Below are 22259 nucleotides of genomic sequence, written 5' to 3'. Positions count from 1 at the left end.
TCAACAGAAATCAAGATACTAATAATTAACAAAAATAATTGCGGCTGGTCTATGAGAGGGTTAGGAAATATGAAGCAGTGTTATTATTACATGTTCAAGATGCAACATTTCGGTGAGCTTTTATAGTTATAAGTAGGCGGGGTGCCCTGTCTATGTAACCTGCACTATAGGACAGGCATATCTCATTTTATTGCACTTCATTTTTTTAATTGTGCCTTATGGACATTGCATGTTTTACAAATCAAAAGTTTAGGGCCACTCTGTGTGAAGCAAGTCCATTGGCACCATTTTTCCATTAATATTTTCTTACTTCATGTATCTGTGTCATATTTTGGTGATTCTTGAAATATTTCAGATTTCCCATTATTATACTTGTTATGGTGATCTGGGACCAGTGATCTTTGATATTATTATTATAGCTTGAAGGCTCAGATGATGGCTAGCACTATTTAGATTTTTAAAGTAAGTACATTTTTTTTTTTTTAAGAACTAATGTTATTGCACACTTAACATACTGCAGTACAGTGTAAACATCTTTCATATGCTCGGGAAACCAAAAAATTCGAGTGATTTGCTTTGTTGTGATATCAGCTTTATTGCAGTTCTGGAGGGGAACCTGTAGTATCTTTGAAGTATGTCTGTAAGACTATTTTTATCCCAATCATCTGTATCTTTTTATAAGCTCTCTGAACTATTTCAGAAGTTAGAAAACAAGCCATAATTCCTAAGACTTGCATTCCTGGTGACAGCTTAATTGATCCCACACAAAAAAGTCACGCTTAGATTGACTACCAGCCGGACGCATGAGGAGGACCAGTGTGAGCATCGCAGAGGATGTTTTGCTTTGTCCTTGATGGGCACTTTGGAAATTTCCCACAGCATTCTAAATGCTTCCCCATTCGTAGCATGCCTGAAAAATTACACATGGAGCAAAACGTTTGATAAAAATATATTTAAAACAAGCAAGAAAAAATAGTTTTGACCTTAAGTATAACTTTTATCATTCTTTTAACCAAGTAGAGTTAAATAATACATATAATGATTTCAAGTACCAACTTATAAAAGATGTGATAAATTAGAAAGCAAAGAACAGGAGGACTCTTTTTTCAGAAAAATGTATTTGCAATTCAAATGTTCATATAAAAAGCATAAATTTTAAAAAGTTCATAGATGTGTGTTTTTAGAAGTGCTATGGTTTTGCCATTCATTGCAATTACATTCCAAAATGTGCAGGGTGGTCCACACCGCACCTTCTCAGCTTTGTCACACTGAAGTCACTCTCATCACAACCTCCCCCGAGCTGTTATCTTCTGACAAATCTTCATGGGCCCTCATTCGATTGAACAGATGTAATAACACGTAGCCACACTGAAACCTTGGGGAGGTCAACTGGGTTGGGTGGACCAAGTTCCTGTTCCGCAGAGCCGTCAACGGCAACCATAAAGTCCTGCTTGTGGAAGACTCTCCCCGGCTACTTTCTTCGATGTCTGTGGCTTTGTCATAATTTAATACATCCCAGTGTAAGTTGACAGCTCGCCAGCGCTTAAACACTCTGTAAACTGCAGCTCCTTCATGGACAATGAGACCTGAAATTTGAGGGGTTGGGGAAAAGACTGGTCATCATCAAAAAGGTGAGAATGTTATTTTGCATCCAAGTAAGACATTAAGGAAATAGTCAGTTATCTGTTATTCATCATCATCTAACAAATTGGTATTCTGACTACTCAAATATTATGTCTAATGGCAAGCTACTATCTGTATTACACAGGTGTAGTCAATATTCAAAAATAAGAATCTACTGCCATGCAGACAGTAAGGTCATCTTGGGTACAAATTACTTGCTTCATTTTGGCACAGGGTATGCTTAGGTATTTATTATGCTGCCTTAGGAGAACCATCAGGGCCTCCCTGGTGGCTCAGACAATAAAGAATCTGCAATGCAGGAGACCTGGGTTTGATCCCTGGGTCAGGAAGATCCTCTGGACAAGGGAATGGCAACCCAACTCCAGTATTCTTGCCTGGAGAATTTCATGGACAGAGGAGCCTGGTGGGCTACATGGAGTCCATTGAGTTGCAAAGAGTCGGACACCACTGAGAGACTAAAACTAACCCTAGGAAACCATCAGGTTCATTTATACAACCGGCATATATTTCACGAGTGCCCACTGTGAGCCAAGCAACGTGTCAGGGGCTTGGTCTGTGTTGTCAACTTGATTTGTGAAACAGAGGGCAAGCTCACTGCCATCTCCGCAGCTGGTAAAATGATGACACGAAGGAGGTATGAGCAAACCTTCTGCTACTTTTCCTCCCCTCAACAATTCAACAAACATTTATTAAGCGTCTACTTGAGAGCTTTTGGGCTTCCTTTGTGGCTCAGCTGGTAAAGAATCTGCCTGCAAAGCAGGAGACCTGGGTTCGATCCCTGGATTGGGAAGATCCCCTGGAGAAGGGAGAGGTTACCCACTCCAGTATTCTGGCCTGGAGAATTCCACAGACTGCATAGTCCACAGGGTCACAAAGAGTCGGACACAATGCAGTGACTTTTATTTTCACTTTCTTTCTTTTGAGAGCTTTACTTATATCATTTCATTCAGTTTTCACCACACCCTTATGAAGCAAGTACCAGCATGTTCTCCATTTTACAAATCAATTGCTCAAGAGCATAGTGGTGGCAACAGTGAAGCAGGGATTCAGACCCAGGCCGGCGAGCTCCAGAAGGCTCTCTGATGCTATACCGTGAACGGGTGACCACACACTTCTGAGACAGACTCTCAGGAAAGTAAACAAGATAGCACAGGAACCTCGGGGACAGCAAACTGGCCATCTGTAAAGGCGGTGCCCCGATACACGGCTCCATCTCCACCATCCACCCGAGATCCCAGCACACCCTGCATTTTTCACACATTTACATTTCACCACATAATCTAAAAGTTTTTGAATCTGTGACCCATCACAACAAGTCCCTGGTGGAGAGGTCCCTTCAGATAGAAAAGCGAGAAGGAGTATCTCTTAGAGGAATGTGAAATTCCATTGAAAGTTGGAGGTGAGGCCAATGGAGTCTTTCTGAAAAAGGAATATGGCACGTAAGGAGGATGCGTCAGTTGACACAATCATATCTAACCAAAATTTGAAAATGAGAAGATCTTACCACCTCCCAGCATTTAGAATCTTGGGTGCATGTCCTAGAAAACTCATGTCATAAATAAGAAAAAGGAAGCATGTAAAAAATGTTTTATACATGTGTGTGTATTTACAAAAAAAATCACAAACAATCTCAATGTCCACTACATTGAGGGGGATTACATTGGAGAGAGGCTTCAAAGAGGGCTTTCTATTGAACCTTTCGTATCTTTTTTTAAGCTTGGTGGTGGGGATGTGAATGTTCAATGTATTATTCTATATGCTTTTGTGTACCCAAATAATTGATAACTTCAAAAATAACGGGAAATTTATTGGGAAAATTGATCTAAGATGGGTTGAGGAACAGACAACAGAAGAAGGGGGATAAATAAGGAGTTTACCACATTTATGTGAGGAGCAGAGTGTCAGCAGTAGGAGAACACAGAGAAACAAAGAAAGAAACTTGTCAGAGGAAAAACTGACAGAAATTGCAAATGCAAGAAGGGGAAAAATCAGTCTCCCATTTTTAAGGCTAGAAGAATGGGTGACTGAAAGAATGATAACCTCCCATACAGACAATGAGTTTAGTGTTTGGAACAAGTTTTTTGGGGGGAGATTTTTTTGGTCAAATAAGACATCTATTTCTGCTTTACTGACTATGCCAAAGCCTTTGAATGTGTGGATCACAATAAACTGTGGAAAATTCTGAAAGAGATGGGAATACCAGACCACCTGACCTGCCTCTTGAGAAACCTATATGCAGGTCAGGAAGCAACAGTTAGAACTGGACATGGAACAACAGACTGGTTCCAAATAGGAAAAGGAGTACATCAAGGCTGTATATTGTCACCCTGCTTATTTAACTTACATGCAGAGTACATCATGAGAAACACTGGACTGGAAGAAGCACAAGCTGGAATCAAGATTGCTGGGAGAAATATCAATAACCTCAGATATGCAGATGACACCACCCTTGTGGCAGAAAGTGAAGAGGAGCTAAAAAGCCTCTTGATGAAAGTGAAAGAGGAGAGTGAAAAAGTCGGCTTAAAGCTCAACATTCAGAAAACTAAGATCACGGCATCTGGTCCCATCACTTCATGGGAAATAGATGGGGAAACAGTGGAAACAAGTGTCAGACTTTATTTTGGGGGGCTCCAAAATCACTGCAGATGGCGACTGCAGCCATGAAATTAAAAGATGCTTACTCCTTGGAAGGAAAGTTATGCCTAACCTAGATAGCAGGTAGATATTCAAAAGCAGAGACATTACTTTGCCAACAAAGGTCCATCTAGTCAAGGCTATGGTTTTTCCAGTGGTCATGTATGGATGTGAGAGTTGGACTGTGAAGAAAGCTGAGCACTGAAGAATTGATGCTTTTGAACTGTGGTGTTGGAGAAGACTCTTGAGAGTCCCTTGGACTGCAAGGAGATCCAACCAGTCCATTCTGAGGGAGATCAGTCCTGGGATTTCTTTGGAAGGAATGATGCTAAAGCTGAAACTCCAGTACTTTGGCCACCTCATGAGAAGAGTTGACTCATTGGAAAAGACTCTGATGCTGGGAGGGACTGGGGGCAGGAGGAGAAGGGGCGACAGAGGATGAGATGGCTGGATGGCATCACTGACTCGATGGACGTGAGTCTGAGTGAACTCCGGGAGTTGGTGATGGACAGGGAGGCCAGGTGTGCTGCAATTCATGGGGTCGCAAAGAGTTGGACACGACTAAGCAACTGAACTGAACTGAAGACGCTGCTGGTAGGTGATGGAAATACCTCATCTTTGAAAAATCATACCTATCTAATATCAGAATTTAAATTTTATATCTATCCCATTCTGTTGTTGTTTAGTTGCTATGTTATGAAGGACTCTTTGCAACATTTATCCCTTACCAGGAGATAAATGTCTAACACACGTGACTTAAAGTATTCCAAAGACACTAACATAGGCCACTAAAAAATGCATATGGTCTAATAAACAAAAATATCTTGAACCCAATTATTATATACCACTAAAATAATAAGAAGAAATGTAAACTTTTGTCAATCATAGCAATTCAATTGTTTGATTCTTTTTTCCCTAAGGAACAATCAGAGTTGACCCAAATGACCAGATGTTTTGGGGAAACAGTCAGAATTATAAGTCAAGACTACCAGATTTTAACTGATAACTTTAATATTAGATTTCTGAAATCTCCACGGGTAATAATTTAACTTTTCTGATTCTGTTTTTCCTCCTTAAAAATGTGATTGGAATACCTAATCTGTATATTCCACCAGATGCTATGAAGACAGATTGAAATTAATCAACTATAAAGCACTCAGATTTCCTTGGGGGTGGTAACTATCTAAATATAAGACATTATTATTAATTACAAATCAATAGTGAATCTTTGTGGTGCAGTGAAAGTCGTTCAGTGGCATCTGACTCTTTGTGACTCTATAGTCGCATGGACTCTATAGTCCATGGAATTCTCTAGGCCAGGATACTGGAATGGATAGCCTTTTCCTTCTCCAGGGAATCTTCCCAACCTGGGGATGGAACCTAGGTCTCCCACATTGCAGGTGGATTCTTTACCAGCTAAGTCACAAGGGTGGTGAGGGGCATTCATTCACAATAATCACAAGACCATTACAGTCTGCAACAGGTTCATTCTGGATAAGGGCAGCAATGGGGAGGGGGGCTGGTTTCACCAGGGAAATCCACTCATTTCATAGGATCCTAGTCTTTTTTGTTGATTTCCTTTGAAGGACCAGAAATCAAATCAGTTACTTGAGCGTAAATCATTTTCTGGGAATATATTCCTATAGCCTTTTCCTAAATATATAAATCTACCCAACAAGCAGAAAGAAATCCCACAGTCTTTATAGTACGTTCTGAACTAAATTTAAAGAAGGAGAACTACTTGAAGTTCTCATGAAGACAAGTCCTCTTAAGTTTTCCCCTGCATGTGCTGCTTCTTAATTGCATTTAAGTTATGAGAGATGTTTCGACTTGGCTTTATTCTCCATAGTGAAAAGTAAAAGTCACTCAGTCGTGTCCAACTCTTTGTGACCCCATGGTCTATACAGTCCATGGAATTCTCCAGGCCAGAATACTGAAGTGGGTAGCCTTTCCCTTCTCCAGGGGATCTTCCCAATTCAGGGATCAAACTCAGGTCTCCTGCACTGCAGGTAGTAGATTCTTTACCAGCTGATCCACAAAGGAAGCCCAAGAATACTGGAGTGGGTATATATCCCTTCTCCAGCAGATCTTCCTGACCCAGAAATCAAACCAGGGTCTCCTGCTTTGCAGGCTGATTCTTTACCAACTGAGCTATCAGGGAAGCCCATATTCTCCATAAATGTCTGGAATTGCTCCTCGCCCTCTAGAGGCTCTCATTTTACCAAAATATGAGGTACCCCATCTCACCGCAAGACTGTCCTTTGTAATGTACACTTTCCCTCTTTCTCCTTTAGATTATTTGAAGCTGTGGCAAATACCATTTGTGTTTATGAATGTTCATGAGAAAATTTGACTACTATGACCATTGAAATCCAGAGGTAAGGATTATTTCATTCTAGTTCACGTGTTGAGAATCCTCCTGATGCTTGGCCCCCTCTTGTTTCATAACTGATCACTTCACATCATCCATAGCCACTCTCTGACTCACATCTCAAGATAAGCCTTAAAATGAATTTGTCATCTTGACATTTTGGGTCATAGGAAAACAAGCTTAGATTTCCTTCATCTGAGTCACTAACTCTGAAGTGAAAAACAATGAACATTTCTAGAAAATGTAAATATTAAATATTTTATGGTCCTTGCTACATTATTAATGGCAAAGATGTCAACAAGGTGTGATTCATGGGAACTTGGGAGTTTTGAGACTTGAGGAGAATATGTGTATAGGTGTCCCTGTGTGTGTGGTTGGTTTATTTTTTATTTTATCATTTTCGTGCCAGTAGCATTTACTTACCGAGAAGGCAATGGCACCCCACTCCAGTACTTTTGCCTAGAAAATCCCATGGACGGAGGAGCCTGGTAGGCTGCAGTCCATGGGGTTGCACAGAGTCGGACACAACTGAAGTGACTTAGCAGCAGCAGCAGCATTTAATTAGAGCATCCCTTTATTGATGTACAAAGGAACATTTTTGTTATGAAATAATCTTTATCAACAGAAAAGGTTTAAATAGTTTCTGGGTTCATTGAAATAAGGGGACGGTGCTTATGAAAGTAAAATATATCCCAAATTTGGAAGTGATGTGCTGGTTGAAATTCTTATATGGTAGTAGAAAATGAGCTAACTAACCAAGAAATAATGGGAAGACTCTCAAGGTACACAGACTAATGTGTGCATCTATGTGCACACATAGATGTATACACTATTTATCTATGTTTATTTCATTATAGACAAATATGCTGTTCTGTGCTTACTCGCTCGGTCATGTCTGACTCTCTACGATCCCATGGACTGTAGCCCGTCAGGCTCCTCTGTCCATGGGGATTCTCCAGGCAAGAATACTGAAGTGGGTTGCCATGCCTTCCTCCAGGGATCTTCCCAACCCAGGGATCAAACCCAGCTCTCCCGCATTGCAGGCGGATTCTTTACTGTCCAAGCCACCAGGGAAGCCCAAGAATACTGGAGTGGGTAGCCTATCCCTTCTCCAGGGGATCTTCCTGCCACAAGAATTGAACCAGGGTCTCCTGCATTGCAGGTGGATTCTTTACCAGATGAGCTACCAGGGAAGGCCATAGACAAATGGTAAGTTACAATTAACAGAGACTTGCAAATTTTGTGGTCAACTATAAACAAATGTTGATATTAACTACCAAACCACCAGTCTAATTATTTCATTTCTTGTGTAATCTTGACTGCAACTCTACAAATAGATATATTATTGAATAGTTAGATTCCCTGTTAAGAAAACTGAGACCTAGAGAGATTTAGCCAGTTGTCCAATGTTATGATGATATAAGCTCTGAGACTGAAGCCCAAATCTGTCTAATTGCAAACCTTGAGTGCTACAAGCCTATTCAGGGTAAATTTCCAATGGATGTTTGTATCTTCTAGTCACATAATGACCAACTGAAAGAGATCACTCTATTGACTGAATGTATCTCCCAAAATTCATACATTGAAGCACTAATCTTTAACATGATGGTATTTGGAGGTGGGATCTTTGGGAGTTAATTAGAGTTATAATTCCTGAGAATGACTAATGCCCTTATACAAAGGGAAAGAGATGTGAGTTTTCTGTGTGCAAATGTGTGTGTGTGTACACCAAAGAAAGGCCTTGTGGGATAATAACAGGGAGAAGAGAGCCCTCCCCAGACTGAGTAAGCCAGCAACTTGACTTTGGACTTCCCACAACCTTCAAAACTATAAGAAATAAACGTTTGTTGTTTAAGCCACTCAGGCTGTGGTATTTTGTTATAGCAGTTCAAACAAACCAAGACAGACCTGGTATATAAACTACAATACCCTCATTTAAAATACGAGTAAATTAAGACCCAGAAACTGTGATTTGGGCAAAGTGATATAATTAGTTGCCATTTTTAATATCCTTGGGTGTCACCAACTCTATTTCATCTCTAGGAGTACCAATAAAACAGCCTTTGCATTTGCCCCCATCCCAGGAGAGAGAAGTGTGAGGCAACACTGTGAGTGGTGCGCGTGCTGTCTGGTAAGCTGTCCCATCCTGAGCTGTCCCAAGATATGCAAAATCCTAATTATGACACAACCTAAAGGCCTGTGTGTGGGTCAGTCACAGAGACCCTTGGGAAAGCTAAAGAACTCTCAATAGATAATTGGCCATAAAAGGTTCTCTTGATTGTGAAAATGTCCAAGATTTCTCAATTAAATTTAACTATTCTCCCTGGCCAAGATTCTTTTTCTCTCCCTCTTTCTCAGTGAGTTTCCACATAACTGAACTCTGTAAATATAATCTGTGTCATTCTGAATAGTCAGTGTGTACCATCAGCAGAATGGTGACTTTTGGCCCCTTTTAACTCCATTTAAGAAGAACAGATTAGAGTAAATTAGAGTCAGTCTCATAAAGTAGCCAGAGAAGGCAATGGCACCCCATTCCAGTACTCTTGCCTGGAAAATCCCATGGACAGAGGAGCCTGGTAGGCTGCAGTCCATGGGGTGGCTGAGGATTGGACACGACTGAGAGACTTCACTTTCACTCTTCACTTTTATGCATTGGAGAAGGAAATGGCAACCCACTCCAGTGTTCTTGCCTAGAGAATCCCAGGGATGGGGGAGCCTGGTGGGCTGCCATCTATGGGGTCGCACAGAGTTGGACATGACTGACGTGACTTAGCAACAGTAACAGCATAAAGTACCCCCAGTTTTACTACTTAATTCCCCTGGAGGAACTTGGGGAAGACCAGAGTGTGGTTATAACAACGAGGGTTAACCAAATAAGACAGTGGCCCAAGATATTTTCTGTTAAGGTCATCTTTGCTAGAATGTAATAAAATGCATTAATTCTTCTTTCACATTTTCCTAAGATACTCTACAGTTAAACGCCCAACAGTTATGGGAATTTGGATGTAAGAGTAGAGGTAGTCACTTTAAAGTCAGTCTTCCATTGTTGAATCTTGTTAATATGAATCTTGAAGAAATAACCACAAGTTATTTCTATGTATGCTGAATGGGTTTTGTTGGACTCAAATATATATGAAGCTTAAAGTAAAACAAAAATCAGGAAAACAAAAGAAGTGCAAAAATACAAAACTTAAATAGAGATATAAAGATTGAAGTGAAAGTCATTCAGTCATGTCTGACTGTTTGCAACCCCATGGACTGTATAGTCCATGGAATTCTCCAGGCCACTATACTGGAGTGGGTAGCCTTTCCCTTCTCCAGGGATCTTCCCAACCCAGGAATCGAACTGGGATCTCCTGTATTGCAGGTGTATTCTTTACCAATTGAGCTATGAGGGAAGCAGACTGAAAGACAATACATATTCAATTGCAGAAATCACTAAGTTCGCAGAAGAAAGTGGTCATTCTAATACCCTAAATCTAGGCCTCTGGGAGCTATCAATACAGTGTCCTGATTACATATGGGGATTTTTAAGAATACAAATTTGCAATGTTGCCCATCAGAACAAATAATAAAAAGAGATATATTACATAAATGCACTTTTATCTATTAGAGATGAGTTGATTTTTCTATTGTTGATTATTATATCTTGATATACCCCTACCCCAAGAACCCTGGTGGCTCAGAGGATAAAGTGTCTGCCTGCAAAGCGGGAGACCTGAGTTCGATGGGTCAGGTCAGGAAGATCCCCTGGAGAAGGAAATGGCAACCCACTCCAGTACTCTTGCCTGGAGAATCCCAGGTATGGAGAAGCCTGGTAAGCTATAGTCCATGGGTCGCAAAGAGTCAGATACGAAGGAGCGACTTCACTTCACTTCACCCCCAGAACCAAGTTGAGAATGGTAGGCTGGTCATGAGAGTTTAAAGCTCAGCGGTTCAAAAACAGATTCATCATGAGCACTGGCAAAAAAATCTGCGCAAGAAATGAGATAAAGACAACAAATTATTCAGAAACTTCTCACGATATGGAAACCCTTGATACTAGAGACTGGCTAATATCTAAATTTGGATGATCTAATTCTCTGCATCCTCAAAGTAGAGAATGGCACCCACGAAGAAATGATCATAGTGAAGACCCTAAGTGACTGCACCTCTGAGAGCACACAAAAGGAAGTTTGCAGCATTTGTTTTACCACATTGTCACCCTCTACACCTTCCTCTCCACTCAATGAAATCTGTGTCACCAGCCTGGATGCCAAGTGCACATTCATGCTGCCCCTTCAATGCTGATGACTACACTCCCTGGGAACAGAACAAGACACAAAGGCAAACTTGAACATGAAGTGTCACTTCTCACTACTTGGTGGTGAGGGAAGCCCTCCCTTTTCTAGAAGGTCCTGACATAATGTGGATTTGCTTCTCAACCTACCATCCTCATTTCAGCTAATGACCATCCCCTCAAATCAGTTCAGCTAAAACCCAATGATCACCTAGGTAGTCTATCCTCTTGCCCTGAATTCTGCTAATTCTGTCTTCTTAACAAATCTCAGATAAAACCACAGAACAGAGAACCTTCTGTCTGTGAAACCAATCAGCCATGTACTCTCTGAGGACAGGAATCCTAATCCTACTTCAATTGCTGATACATAGTAGGAACTCAATAAATCTTTGCTAAATGAGAGGGAGTGAGAAAGAGAAGAGTAACTGTCTCTGGAATCTAAAAGATGATAAGACTGACTTCATCTGGGTGCAACAGTGTTGTTAAAACACAAAATGTCTCCAGTACAGTTCTTTCAAAAGTTAGAGTAATACCTGGAGATACCAAAGACAAACTGAAACGTGTATTCCAAGACTAGAAATGAAAAGGTTTAAAAATGTGGGCCTTTATTTCATAACAGTGGGTTTTGCCCCACCCCTTTCAAAATAAACACACACACACACACACACACACACACAGCCTGCCAGAAGTAGAAGAGGGAAAATTCTTTACAAGGGCTTGTTTTAGCCTCAGTAAATTGTAGCAGCCTCCCCCTCTATCTTGTTGGCCTGGTCATCAAATGTTTACTTGAGTTAAACAATCATGAATGATATAGTTACAAATGCCTGCACCAGACCAAAAAGCCTAAGATTCAGAAGTGGATATTCTCTTCTATTTCCAGATAAAACAGGAGAATTCAAAAAATGCTGGCCATTTTTTCTGACCTCTTGCTCTGTTCAGAAATCCATCCATCAATTAATTATTTTAATGATTTTTTTCTTCCTTTGTAGAAAGGAGATTCTTCTGCTCTTTCAATCACCAGCCCTGGAGCACAAATCTACCATAGGCATATTCACAGAATATTCCTCAAAAGCTGCAAACTTGTTATACATTATAAAATACACAGTATGCAAATTTTTTTAAAAAAAGGATTATATTATCTAAGTTTCCACCCAACAGGGCTCGAGGAAAAAAAGATCTGTGGATATTATTATTTCAATAAAAGACATAAAGGAATGAGTCCAATACTTTTTTAAATATATAATACAGGTATCCTAGAGTTCCCCTGGGCTTCCCAGATGGTAAAGAATCCACCTAACAATGCAGGAGACCCAGGAGACTCAGGATTCAATTCCTGGGTCAGGAAGATCTCCTGGAGAAGGAAACGGCAACCCATTCCAGTATTCTTGCTGGGATAATCCCATGGACAGAGAGGCTACAGTCCACGGGGTCACAAACAGTCGAACACAACTGAGTGCCTGAGCACACAGACACACAGAGTAACTGGAAGCATGGGTTAGAATTGGTTTAATTTCAGTTGAGTGCAACTCCAATTCTGTCCTTCAAATCATGGACAGATGGAACACCTGGCGTCACAGACATATGAAGTGGACAAACATGGTAACTCAATTTAAAAATTAGGAAATACTGGGTATGATTTAACCCAACCTGTTCATATGCAGAGATGAAGTCTCTGAAGCCCAGAGAAGTGACATAGCTTGACCAATGGGCCACAGTTACATTCAAAGCCAGAATCAGAGCTAGACCCTTGAAGGCTGATTCAGTATACTCCTCTGCAAGAACTCAGATTTCAGGAGCCATCCCTGGCCAAAGCTTGTCCTCACAAGTGTGTCTCTGACCCAAGGAATATTACCTGACTATGACTAGGCAGTCAAAATCTTTCTTCAGTAACACAAGAGGCTGCGATGGTCAGCTCTCCTCTGACCTTTATCCTAAAGTGTGCATGGCCGCATCTGGGTAGGGGATGGGAGGACTGTAGTGACCTTCACAGTATATAAAATATTAATAAATAACTCTGCAAACCTCAATGTTACAGCATCTGGTTTAAAGATAGATGTCTATCTTCTGTGAATTAATTCTTTAAGGATTCAGGATCTACCTTGGTAGATTTCCATTTGTTTCCCACACTCTGGACCAAAGCCAGTACTGAGAAGGAGGCTTAGTAGACTTTTCTTAGTGGCAAGCTGAAATATGTATATGCAAATTTCCCTTCCATCTCCAATGGATAAACTGTCTACTGCAAACTTGCAGATTATGATTTTATTTACCTTAAGGGTAAGCAACACATGTATTGATTGTTTCATTTCATGGGGTAAGAACAATATTTTAGAAGTTTTAATTGAAATATCTAATTAAAACCTGTTTATCTTTGGACCTGACATAGGCTAGTTCAGTTTTGTTGACTTTGCTTTTCATTCCTCTTAAATCACACAGACTGTGGGTAAATATTCCAAACAGAAGCTGTCGTCTCAGCATAAGTAAAATGTATAACTCTTTGACTTCATCCTCATAACATCAGTAGTATTTTGTAGTTGAGAATATCAATTAAATTTGATATATTTGAATTGATGTTAATTAGAATTTTTAACCTGAATATAAAAATGCTTAGATCTTGCTGTTGCTTAGATCTTGCTGCTAAGTCGCTTCAGTCGTGTCCGACTCTGTGCAACCCCATAGACAGCAGCCCACCAGGCTCCCCCGTCCCTGGGATTCTCCAGGCAAGAATTCTGGAGTGGGTTGCCATTTCCTTCTCCAATGCATGAAAGTGAAAAGTGAAAGTGAAGTCACTCAGTCGTGTCCAACTCATAGCAACCCCATGGACTGCAGCCCACCAGGCTCCTCCGTCCATGGGATTTTCCAGGCAAGAGTACTGGAGTGGGGTGCCATTGCCTTCTCCGGCTCAGACCTTAGGCTTCCTTAATATACTATCCTGTGATCTAGCAAGAAAATTCAAGGTTGAGATGTGATTCTTTACATAAATAATTCTTATCAAGAAATTGCTTCACTTAAAACAATGGAGAGAGAAATGGATTTTGGTATGGTAATATTAAATTTTATCTTTAATATGTTTCTGTATATTTTTTGTTCTATTAATTAACAATAAATAAAAGAGTCACAAAATAGCTAATTACTTTGGAATTTTTAGGGAAGTTTTTTTCTCCATTTCCGATCTAAAACTAGTGTTAAAAGAAATATTTATTTCTGGTATCATACCTTAGGTGTTTGAGACAGTAACTAAAGAAGTAGTTTCAGTTTATTGAATAGACAGGAACATTTTATAAATTACCAAGTCAAGCTCAGCCTGTAACAGGCTCTGGAGCCACAATCTTGGGTCCCTCTTCTAATCTGCATGGCCTCTGGAAACTAGTTAATGGTGCCTTAGTTTTCTCACCTCTGAGATGAAAAGAGTACCTGCACCCCATAGGACTGTTATGAAGATTGAGTGTGAAAACCGAGGGTAAGTGCTTAGAATGCTGCTTGGATCAGAGTAAACATAATCTTAGCCATCACTGGAGATTTGTTTTGAAAACCTTCTTTCAACATGTTTGGAAATGCACTCAACTCTGTGGTTCTTCCTGACCCCAGAGGAACCCTGTCAGGACACCTACTTGTGTTCCAAGTAGGAACATCGTTTAGAAGAATCACATTCACACTCTCCTTGATGAGAAAGTTCTTTGTTGCAAAATAGTCTGAAGTCAGGAGGTCCCCAAAGACTGGGTGCCAGTTCTGATGAACCATCTCTAGGTTCTGAAACTAAGGGAGCTGCTTCTCGTCATCGTTCCCATTACCACGGGCGCCTTTGCTTTCTCTTCCAAGGAAAACTTCCAGTGTCCAAGTTCAGTTGGCCTCTTTAATAACCTCATTTTAGAATAGCCTAGGGATATATTCAGCTCTCTCCAAAGTTGCTGTAATTGTTCCAAGCCTCATGTGTTTAGAAATCACACAACCGCTCTTGTGGACAACAGTCAAGTTGGAGAGAGAGTGACGTTGCACAAAACACACACACACACACACGTGTGCATGCTCACATACAGAATGAAACCACAAGGGATGTCCCCTCCTGACCCCTCAGCTGCTCCCAATAATCTCGGATGACTGGTTCCCTGGCTCCTGGATCTCTGCAGCCCCACAAGCCACCCCCTTCTTGTCCATGTGGATGACTTGACCGTGACCTGACTTGTGTAACTCTTACCCTCTGCTGTCCCTCCTTCACTTCAGCTCAGGCCTCTCCCTTCCAGAAACTGGTCCAACCACAAGCCCTGACACTCTCCCAGCTTTGCTGGCAACCACCGCCTCCAGGGCTTCTCACTCATCCACTTTCTTCATTTTAAAGGTGGTGGTGGTTTAGTCACTAAGTCATGTCCGACTCTTGCGATCTCATGGACTGCAGCCTGCCAAGTTTCTCTGTGCATGGGATCCTCCAGGCAAGAATACTGGAATGGGTTGCCATTTCCTTCTCCAGGGGATCTTCCCTACCCAGCCGAGTCTTCTGCATTGCAGGATGATTCTTTATCAACTGAGCTACTTCATTTCAATGAATGCACCCTAGTCTGCTTCCTTATGACTTCAAGCCCCTCTACTGGGCAATCTTCCTCCAATTGGTCAGCTCCTTTCTGGCTTTGGTTCCTTCCCCAGTCTCTGAGAAAGCAATCCCATCCTGTAATTACTCTCCACCTCTCAAGGTGAAGGACAAGGTTGATCTTTGTCCTTGCTGGTATTCCAGCAACTCTGGATATAAAGCCTCATCCTAGCCTAGCCTCACTATTTCACCCCTCTGCACTCACTCCTCAGCCCTAATGGGTAAAAACATGCAGCCTCCTGGCCCTGTAGACTGGGGCACCCCTGGCCCAGCCTCAGGAGGGCAGTCAGCCATGTCCTGTGGTTCCTCTTGTCTCCTGGCTTAGCCTCCTCTCCCCAGAGCTCTCTGCAGCTGACCATCACTTATGCTCTCGACAGACTCCTCTACCCACACAGTGCCTTCTCCACCTCAGCAGAGGACCACATGACCTACTACCAAGCAGGAGATGTAGGAGAGGCAGATTCAATCCCTGGGTTGGGAAGATCCCCTGGAGGAGGAAACAGCAACCCACTCCAGTATTCTTGCCTGGAGAATTCCATGGACAGGGGAGCCTGGAGGGCTACAGTCCATGGGGTCGCAAAGAGTTGGACATGACTGAGAGACTGAACACATATCCACCTACTGCCTGAGCAACAGATCTTTTGCAAGGAGGTCCATCTGTTTACTCTCCCAGAGCAGCGCATGAGGCATTTACAGCCATGTCCACCCTCTCCTCCCCCGCCTGCCCATTTCAGGGTTGGGAGGACCCTTCCTGTGCAAGACAGACCCCTCTCCTGAGTGCTGAGTTCCATCTCTGCACCTCAAGGGCATCCAGCTGTCCCACCCCCCTGGATCTTCAATCTGCCTTCTGATTCCTTCTAAGTCTGTCTTCTCAACATTTGCTCAAACCTCACTCCGCCATGAAAACAAGCGTAACTTTTCTCAATTCTACACCCCCATCTCTAGATTCTACCCTCATTTGACTGTGCTCTTTTTCAAACATGATTTATAAACTTACATCCTGAGCCCCTTCTGCCTATCCCAGCCATTCTCTGCAATCCGTTTCTATCCAGCCAACCCCCACACTGCCAAACCCAGTGATGCATTTTGGCTTGATTTCACCTACTCTTGATAAAGCATCTGGCACTGTCAGCCGCTTGCTCCTCCGCCCCCAAGTCCCTTCCTCACCTCAGCCGACCCCACTCTCTCCTTCTCTGGCCATGCTCAGCTCTCTGCTTGCTCTGTGTCTGTCTTCTTCAAAATGCTGCTCATCTCTCCTGAATCACTTCCCTTGCAGATGCTGGTTTCAACTACCAGATATAAACCCCCAGCTCAAATTTTCAACCCTAAGGATGATTACCTTTCCCCCATCTGCTCTCACATATATTTCTCTCCTGGCACTTTCCATGTTGTATCTTAATTGCTCATTTCTCTGACTGTCTCTCGCCAGTAGCTGGAGAGCAGAGAGGATGCTATAGTCCAAAAGCTCTTCTGCAAAGGGCCAGACTGTAAGTACTATAGGTTACATAGATATCACAGTCCCTCTTTGTTGAGGCTGCAACCACTCATTGATAACACATCAATGAATGGATAGGACCGGGTTCCAACAGAACATTTTTTATGGCCACGGAAATTTATATTTGACATAATTTCCATATGTGATGAAATAATATTCTTTTAATGTTTATTCAACCATTTCAAAACGTAAACATCATTCTTAGATCTTGGATGGTAAAAACAGGCAGCAGACTCTGAACTAATTGTATCTCTAGCCTGTGCTCCAGGCTTGGGACACGATAAATACCCAATTAATGTTGGCCCAATAGATGACTAATACTTGTTTGGCTAAACCGCCCCCAATTTCATGTGTGCCTAGTGGCACAGTTGTGTCTGACTCTTTGTGACTTTGTGTCTGACTGCAGCCCTCCAGGCTCCTCTGTCCATGGGCTTCTCCAGGCAAGAATATGGGAGTGGGTTGCCATTTCCTTCTCCAGGGGATCCTCCTGACCCAGGGATCAAAACAGCATCTCCTGCACTGTGGGCAGATTCTTTACCATCTGAGCCACCAATTGAAAGAAGTTGAAAGATTCACACTTTTTCCTAAGGAGGAAACAAAGTCACCAACAACAATATATTTGGTCTGCTGCTCAGCTAATCATGTCCATGTTTCGCCAAAAAAAAACTTGAACTGTACCCAGTCACAGGAGGGGAAGGTTTGGGGTTGGGTTTTCTCTGCCAGGAGGAGGGCTGAAGAGTGAATTTACTTTGAGAGACTGTTTCAGCACAGCCCTGAGGGTAAAAGGAGCAAAAGCAAGATCCCTTCTGCTTTCTTCCCTGGGGTTTTAAAGGCAGCAGTACCACTAATAACCAACTATGATAGTAATCTTTGGAAAAACTGGTAAACATCAGTATGATTAAGGCATAGACAAGCCTATAATTTGTACCTCCAGAGTAAAGAGATAATAACAGCTTTCTTCTCACAGCATATAAAGGGTAAAGAGCTGTTCTTTCCCTAATGATGTTGAATTACAAGAGGCCACTCTGCCTCTCCTTCCAAGGGGTCTGGCTAGATTCTAAGTGAAGTTGGGGCATTTCCTGGGGGCATGAAGCACACCAAGATATTCTGAAATCAGGAAAAATTGTCTCTGGGGCAGTTCTTCTGGGCTTGTAAAGGAATTCTGCCCTAAGAAATAATTCTAAATGAACCAGGAGAGCATTCAAATCTGGTTAACAGCCCTGGCTGCAAGGGTAACGGACCAGCCAGCGTGGCCAACCTCCCAGCCCAGTCTTCCCCTGGGGAGATGTTTGAAGAGAAATCCAGAGGAGCTCCGGGCTGGAGAAGAAGGCTTCTGTCTGTCCTAAGTCAGCAGCTGGGCCGAGGTCTCCCAGGTAGCCAAACTGAGATGCTGGAGGGATGTTGGTCCCCAGTCCAGTTATAGACCAGGAAACAGAAGAAGGAAACGGAGCCGAGGTGGCTGACTGGTCTTCTCCTGTCTAGAGGGAAAACTGTAATAGGAAGACTCAAAAAGGAAGCACTGGGCTAATTGACTTTTCTAGTTATTTTGCCAAACACTTTTTAAGCTGAGCTTCTTTCCTTTTCACATCTTATGATTCACGCAGATGCACCCACATCCGTGCTTCCTATGAAAATAGGCGTGACACAAAGGCAACCACAACCCCCACCATCCACTGCAACCCAGAGCGCCAAGCAGGGCACACAAGTAGCTTTCACATCCCCGTCCTCTCCCCAAGGCTCCGTGTGGACCTACTGGCAGTCTAAGCTCTGTTTTCCCAGGTGATTCCAGTGATTCAGATCCCAGATTTGGTGGTGGTGGTGGTGGTGGTGACTGGGGTGGGACAGGGTGGACTGTCTCCCCCCGAAAAAATCTACTTCACGTGCATCTGAAATCTCATGATCAAAGTCACTGGCAAGTTTGAATGAGTCGGGGCTGTCGTTTGGGCAGAAGAGAAGAAGAGACGTGGTCCCCATGTCCCACAGAGAAAGCCTCTTCGGGTGGAGATGCCCCACTTCAGGTCAAACTGGGCTCTGTGGTCCAGGCTCTCGGCTGGGAGGACCGGGCAAGAGGTGATCCTGGCGGACATCCACACCTGCTCTGTGCAGGACCTCACTGGCCCTAGGAGTGTGGTGAAACTGAGTGTTTGACAAATTCTATATTTACCCATACATATTCTACAGCTTAAGAAAATGCTGTCTTTCAGCATGTACACACTGCTATATATAAAATAGATCAGTAACAAGGACCTACTGTATAGCACGGGGAACTCAAATCAATACTCTGTAATGACCAAATGGGAAAAAAAGCTAAAGAAAGGGGGACATATGTATCTGTATAACTGATTCACTTTGGTGTATACCTGAAACTAACACAACATTGTAAATCAACTGTACTTAATCAACTCAAATCAACTCAAATACATTTTTTTTTTAAAGAAGAAAATTCTGTCTCTCTATCACAACCCAGGGGCTGCACATTTTACAAACCTCACCAACAGTTGCACCTCTGTTTCGTGATGATCACATGTGACAAGGTAAGAACGGGGAAGGGGGTGCTCTTCAGTAAACCCATTTTTTTTCTGCTGTAAATTATTGTGGCATGTTTCAATTCCAATACCAATTTCCTCCAGTAAATGTGTTTTTCACCTAAAATACTCTAAGAAATATTGTCAACTTCTGAATCATGCTGGGAAGTGCCAGAAAGCATGGAAAATTTTAAATGGGATGGTTTCAACGTCACTTATATTTTGTTCAGAGATATAAATATGCATTAGGATTTTCTTCCCTTAGTTGATTCACTTTCTCAATTATGCTTCACTTATGTAATTAGGTTGTATGTGTTGAAATCCAGCTACAGGAAGGAAGATGACCTAGAAGCATCATTTTACGGGAAAACAACCCTGCCATGAAATATACACTGGTCATCCTCCAGGGCAAGGATTCATTCCTTGTAACCAAGACTCTGAATATCCTGAAAGTTTCTGTCAAACTTCTACATCTTTCCTCATATAATATAAAAAAATTGAAAATTTGCATTTTACACTTCCCATCAATCAAATGTTAAATCCTGTGTTACTTTTAGCTGTTCCGCCTGAAGGAAAAAAAAATAGAGAAGTGAAGCAATGTCAAAAGCAAGAGAATTTGTGCCTTTTAAAGAGAATTACTGTGCCTTTTAAACAGTAAATACAGGTCAATCCAAGACCACAGGAATCTGTTGTATTTATTTGTTCTTCCAAAGTTCTAGAATGAAATGTGAATAAAAGTTATCAACTGGTAACTCTAAATAGTTTTCTTGCATTTTCCTGAGTAGCTTTAGCTAGATATATTGTCAACTATGAAAAACAGATTTTCAAAAGGGCCATGATAGATACAAAAATTTATATAGATCAAAAAAAATGGACTTGAAACTTAGGAAAACCTTATATGGACAGCATGAAATTTCTGGAGAAGAAGCACTGTTCAGTATTGACTATAATTGATACAGAAAGAAGAAGGCACCTTGATCTGATCCTTATTCTAGTGTGTCTGGGGTTATTTTTGAATACAATACTGAAATACTGGATCTGCTCTGAAGATCTTGGAAAGCAAAATCCAGCAGGGGTGATCCAGATCACTGCCTCCCAAGACCCCCACCTTCTCCAGCACATCCAGGAGCTCTGGGGTCACTTTCTTCTACACCTATTACACTGTTAATACTGAAAGGCTTTCACTTCTCAATCTCTTTTTCTCACCTAGTAAACACTCCCAGAAATTGCTTTAAGAAAAATTGCTTCCCTTTGTCGCATGGCTCTGTGGCTAACGTCCCGATTCTGTTATTGCTGACTCTCCTGATTATTCTATTTCTCAAACTCAAGTACAAGCATACAGAACAGAGGACGTACTCACACACACACACACACACACACACACACAGATGTAATGAGCAGGAACCAGAACTACCTTGCAGGATGCTTTTGAAATAATGAGATAAATTATAGGATGGAATTTACACTGTCCTGCTCTTGAAAGCTGCACATGGCAATCCTGATGTCCCTGAGAGACGCCAGACAGGACAAGCCGCATAGGAGCAAGGTCCGGAGTGGCCACTCCCACTTTCTTAGACAAACTTGTCCCACAAACCTAGATAGTCATGCGCTCAGTTACTCAGTCGTGTCTGACTCTTTGCGACCCCATGGAGAGAAGAGCCCGGTGGGCTACAGTCCATGGGATTCTCCAGGCAAGAACTGGAGTGGGCTGCCATTTCCTTCTCCAGGGAGATGGTCATAGAATGGATTTTAAGAAAACCACTCTAATGGCGTTAAATACAATCCAAACTACTGATCACCATGTCAAAAAAAGGAAACGGTGAAAAAGATCTCGAAGATATACATCAGCACTGGAGAGGGGACGTTTCTGCACAGGAAGTGAAATGAAAAAGGGCACTGGGAGGGAAAGGTCTTTTTTATAAACTTTATATAATTTCTCAATTGTAAACATGAAAGGTGTTTTAGTCGTAATATGTATGTGTTTATATTATGTGGATGACTAACAAAACCTTTTAAAAGAACAACAGTGATCCAAATTTCTAAATTTTGGAGCCACAACCCTCATCACCCTTCCCTTATCATTCCAAGGAAGATACAGATCTTCCAGATGTGGTTTTGGCACTAACCTTGCGCGTGCATGAGACTAGGTAGGTATAAGCACTGCTGCCTGTTTCGGGAATCCCACAGAACAGGGACCATGATGAGGCTTTTGTTCTAGTTTACAGCTTCTATGAGAGGCTGAACTCACCTCCTCAGGGTCACCAGACACTGAGGGGACCTGGTAAGGGCCCTCACTTTCCAGATGCAAGTTCATCAGATGATTCCCCATCCTATGGTCGCGTCTCAATCCCTCATTTCTTCAAGTCACTCAGAAACATATTCCTTTTGTGGTCCAAGCATCCTTAGAGGGACACGGCCGATATAAGCAGGAGTCTTGTTTTTTCCATGTGCCATGTATGGAGCTGAGAACCAGGTCCTGTGCCCAGAGCCTTGTGCCAGGCACTTGCTTTTAATTTCTGAATTGGCTCATCTTTCTGTGTCCACTGTGCAAAACTTCTTAGGAGGGAGCCACTGTGAGCCTGCTGTGACTATTACTTCTCCCTAAACTGCTGCCCCTGGGCTACAGCATCTCAGTGATTTAGATCCTTTATATTAGTTTTCCTAGTACACAGTCATAGTCTGAATGCCATCTACTTAAATATTTGAAAGAGCTCCCCAAATATAATATAAAG

At 42.1% G+C, this 22259-nt stretch overlaps 1 protein-coding gene across 1 annotated transcript in view; it reads right to left on the bottom strand.

Annotated features, from left to right (window-relative positions):
* Nucleotides 1–846: 846 nt before the first annotated feature.
* The window catches only part of MARCHF11 (membrane associated ring-CH-type finger 11), a 114237-nt gene continuing 92824 nt past the window's right edge, over nucleotides 847–22259 (bottom strand). Inside the window, exon 4 of the mRNA XM_005898545.2 lies at nucleotides 847–1586. Within this exon, the coding sequence (XP_005898607.2) occupies nucleotides 1264–1586 (323 nt within the window). The 3' untranslated portion in view covers nucleotides 847–1263. The remainder of the gene's footprint in view (nucleotides 1587–22259) is intronic.

The sequence above is a fragment of the Bos mutus genome, chromosome 20 (assembly GCF_027580195.1).
Source record: "Bos mutus isolate GX-2022 chromosome 20, NWIPB_WYAK_1.1, whole genome shotgun sequence".
In the NCBI taxonomy this organism is placed as follows: Eukaryota; Metazoa; Chordata; class Mammalia; order Artiodactyla; family Bovidae; genus Bos; species Bos mutus.
Note: the sequence above shows the minus strand (reverse complement) of the source record. Positions and strands in the feature narration are given on the sequence as shown.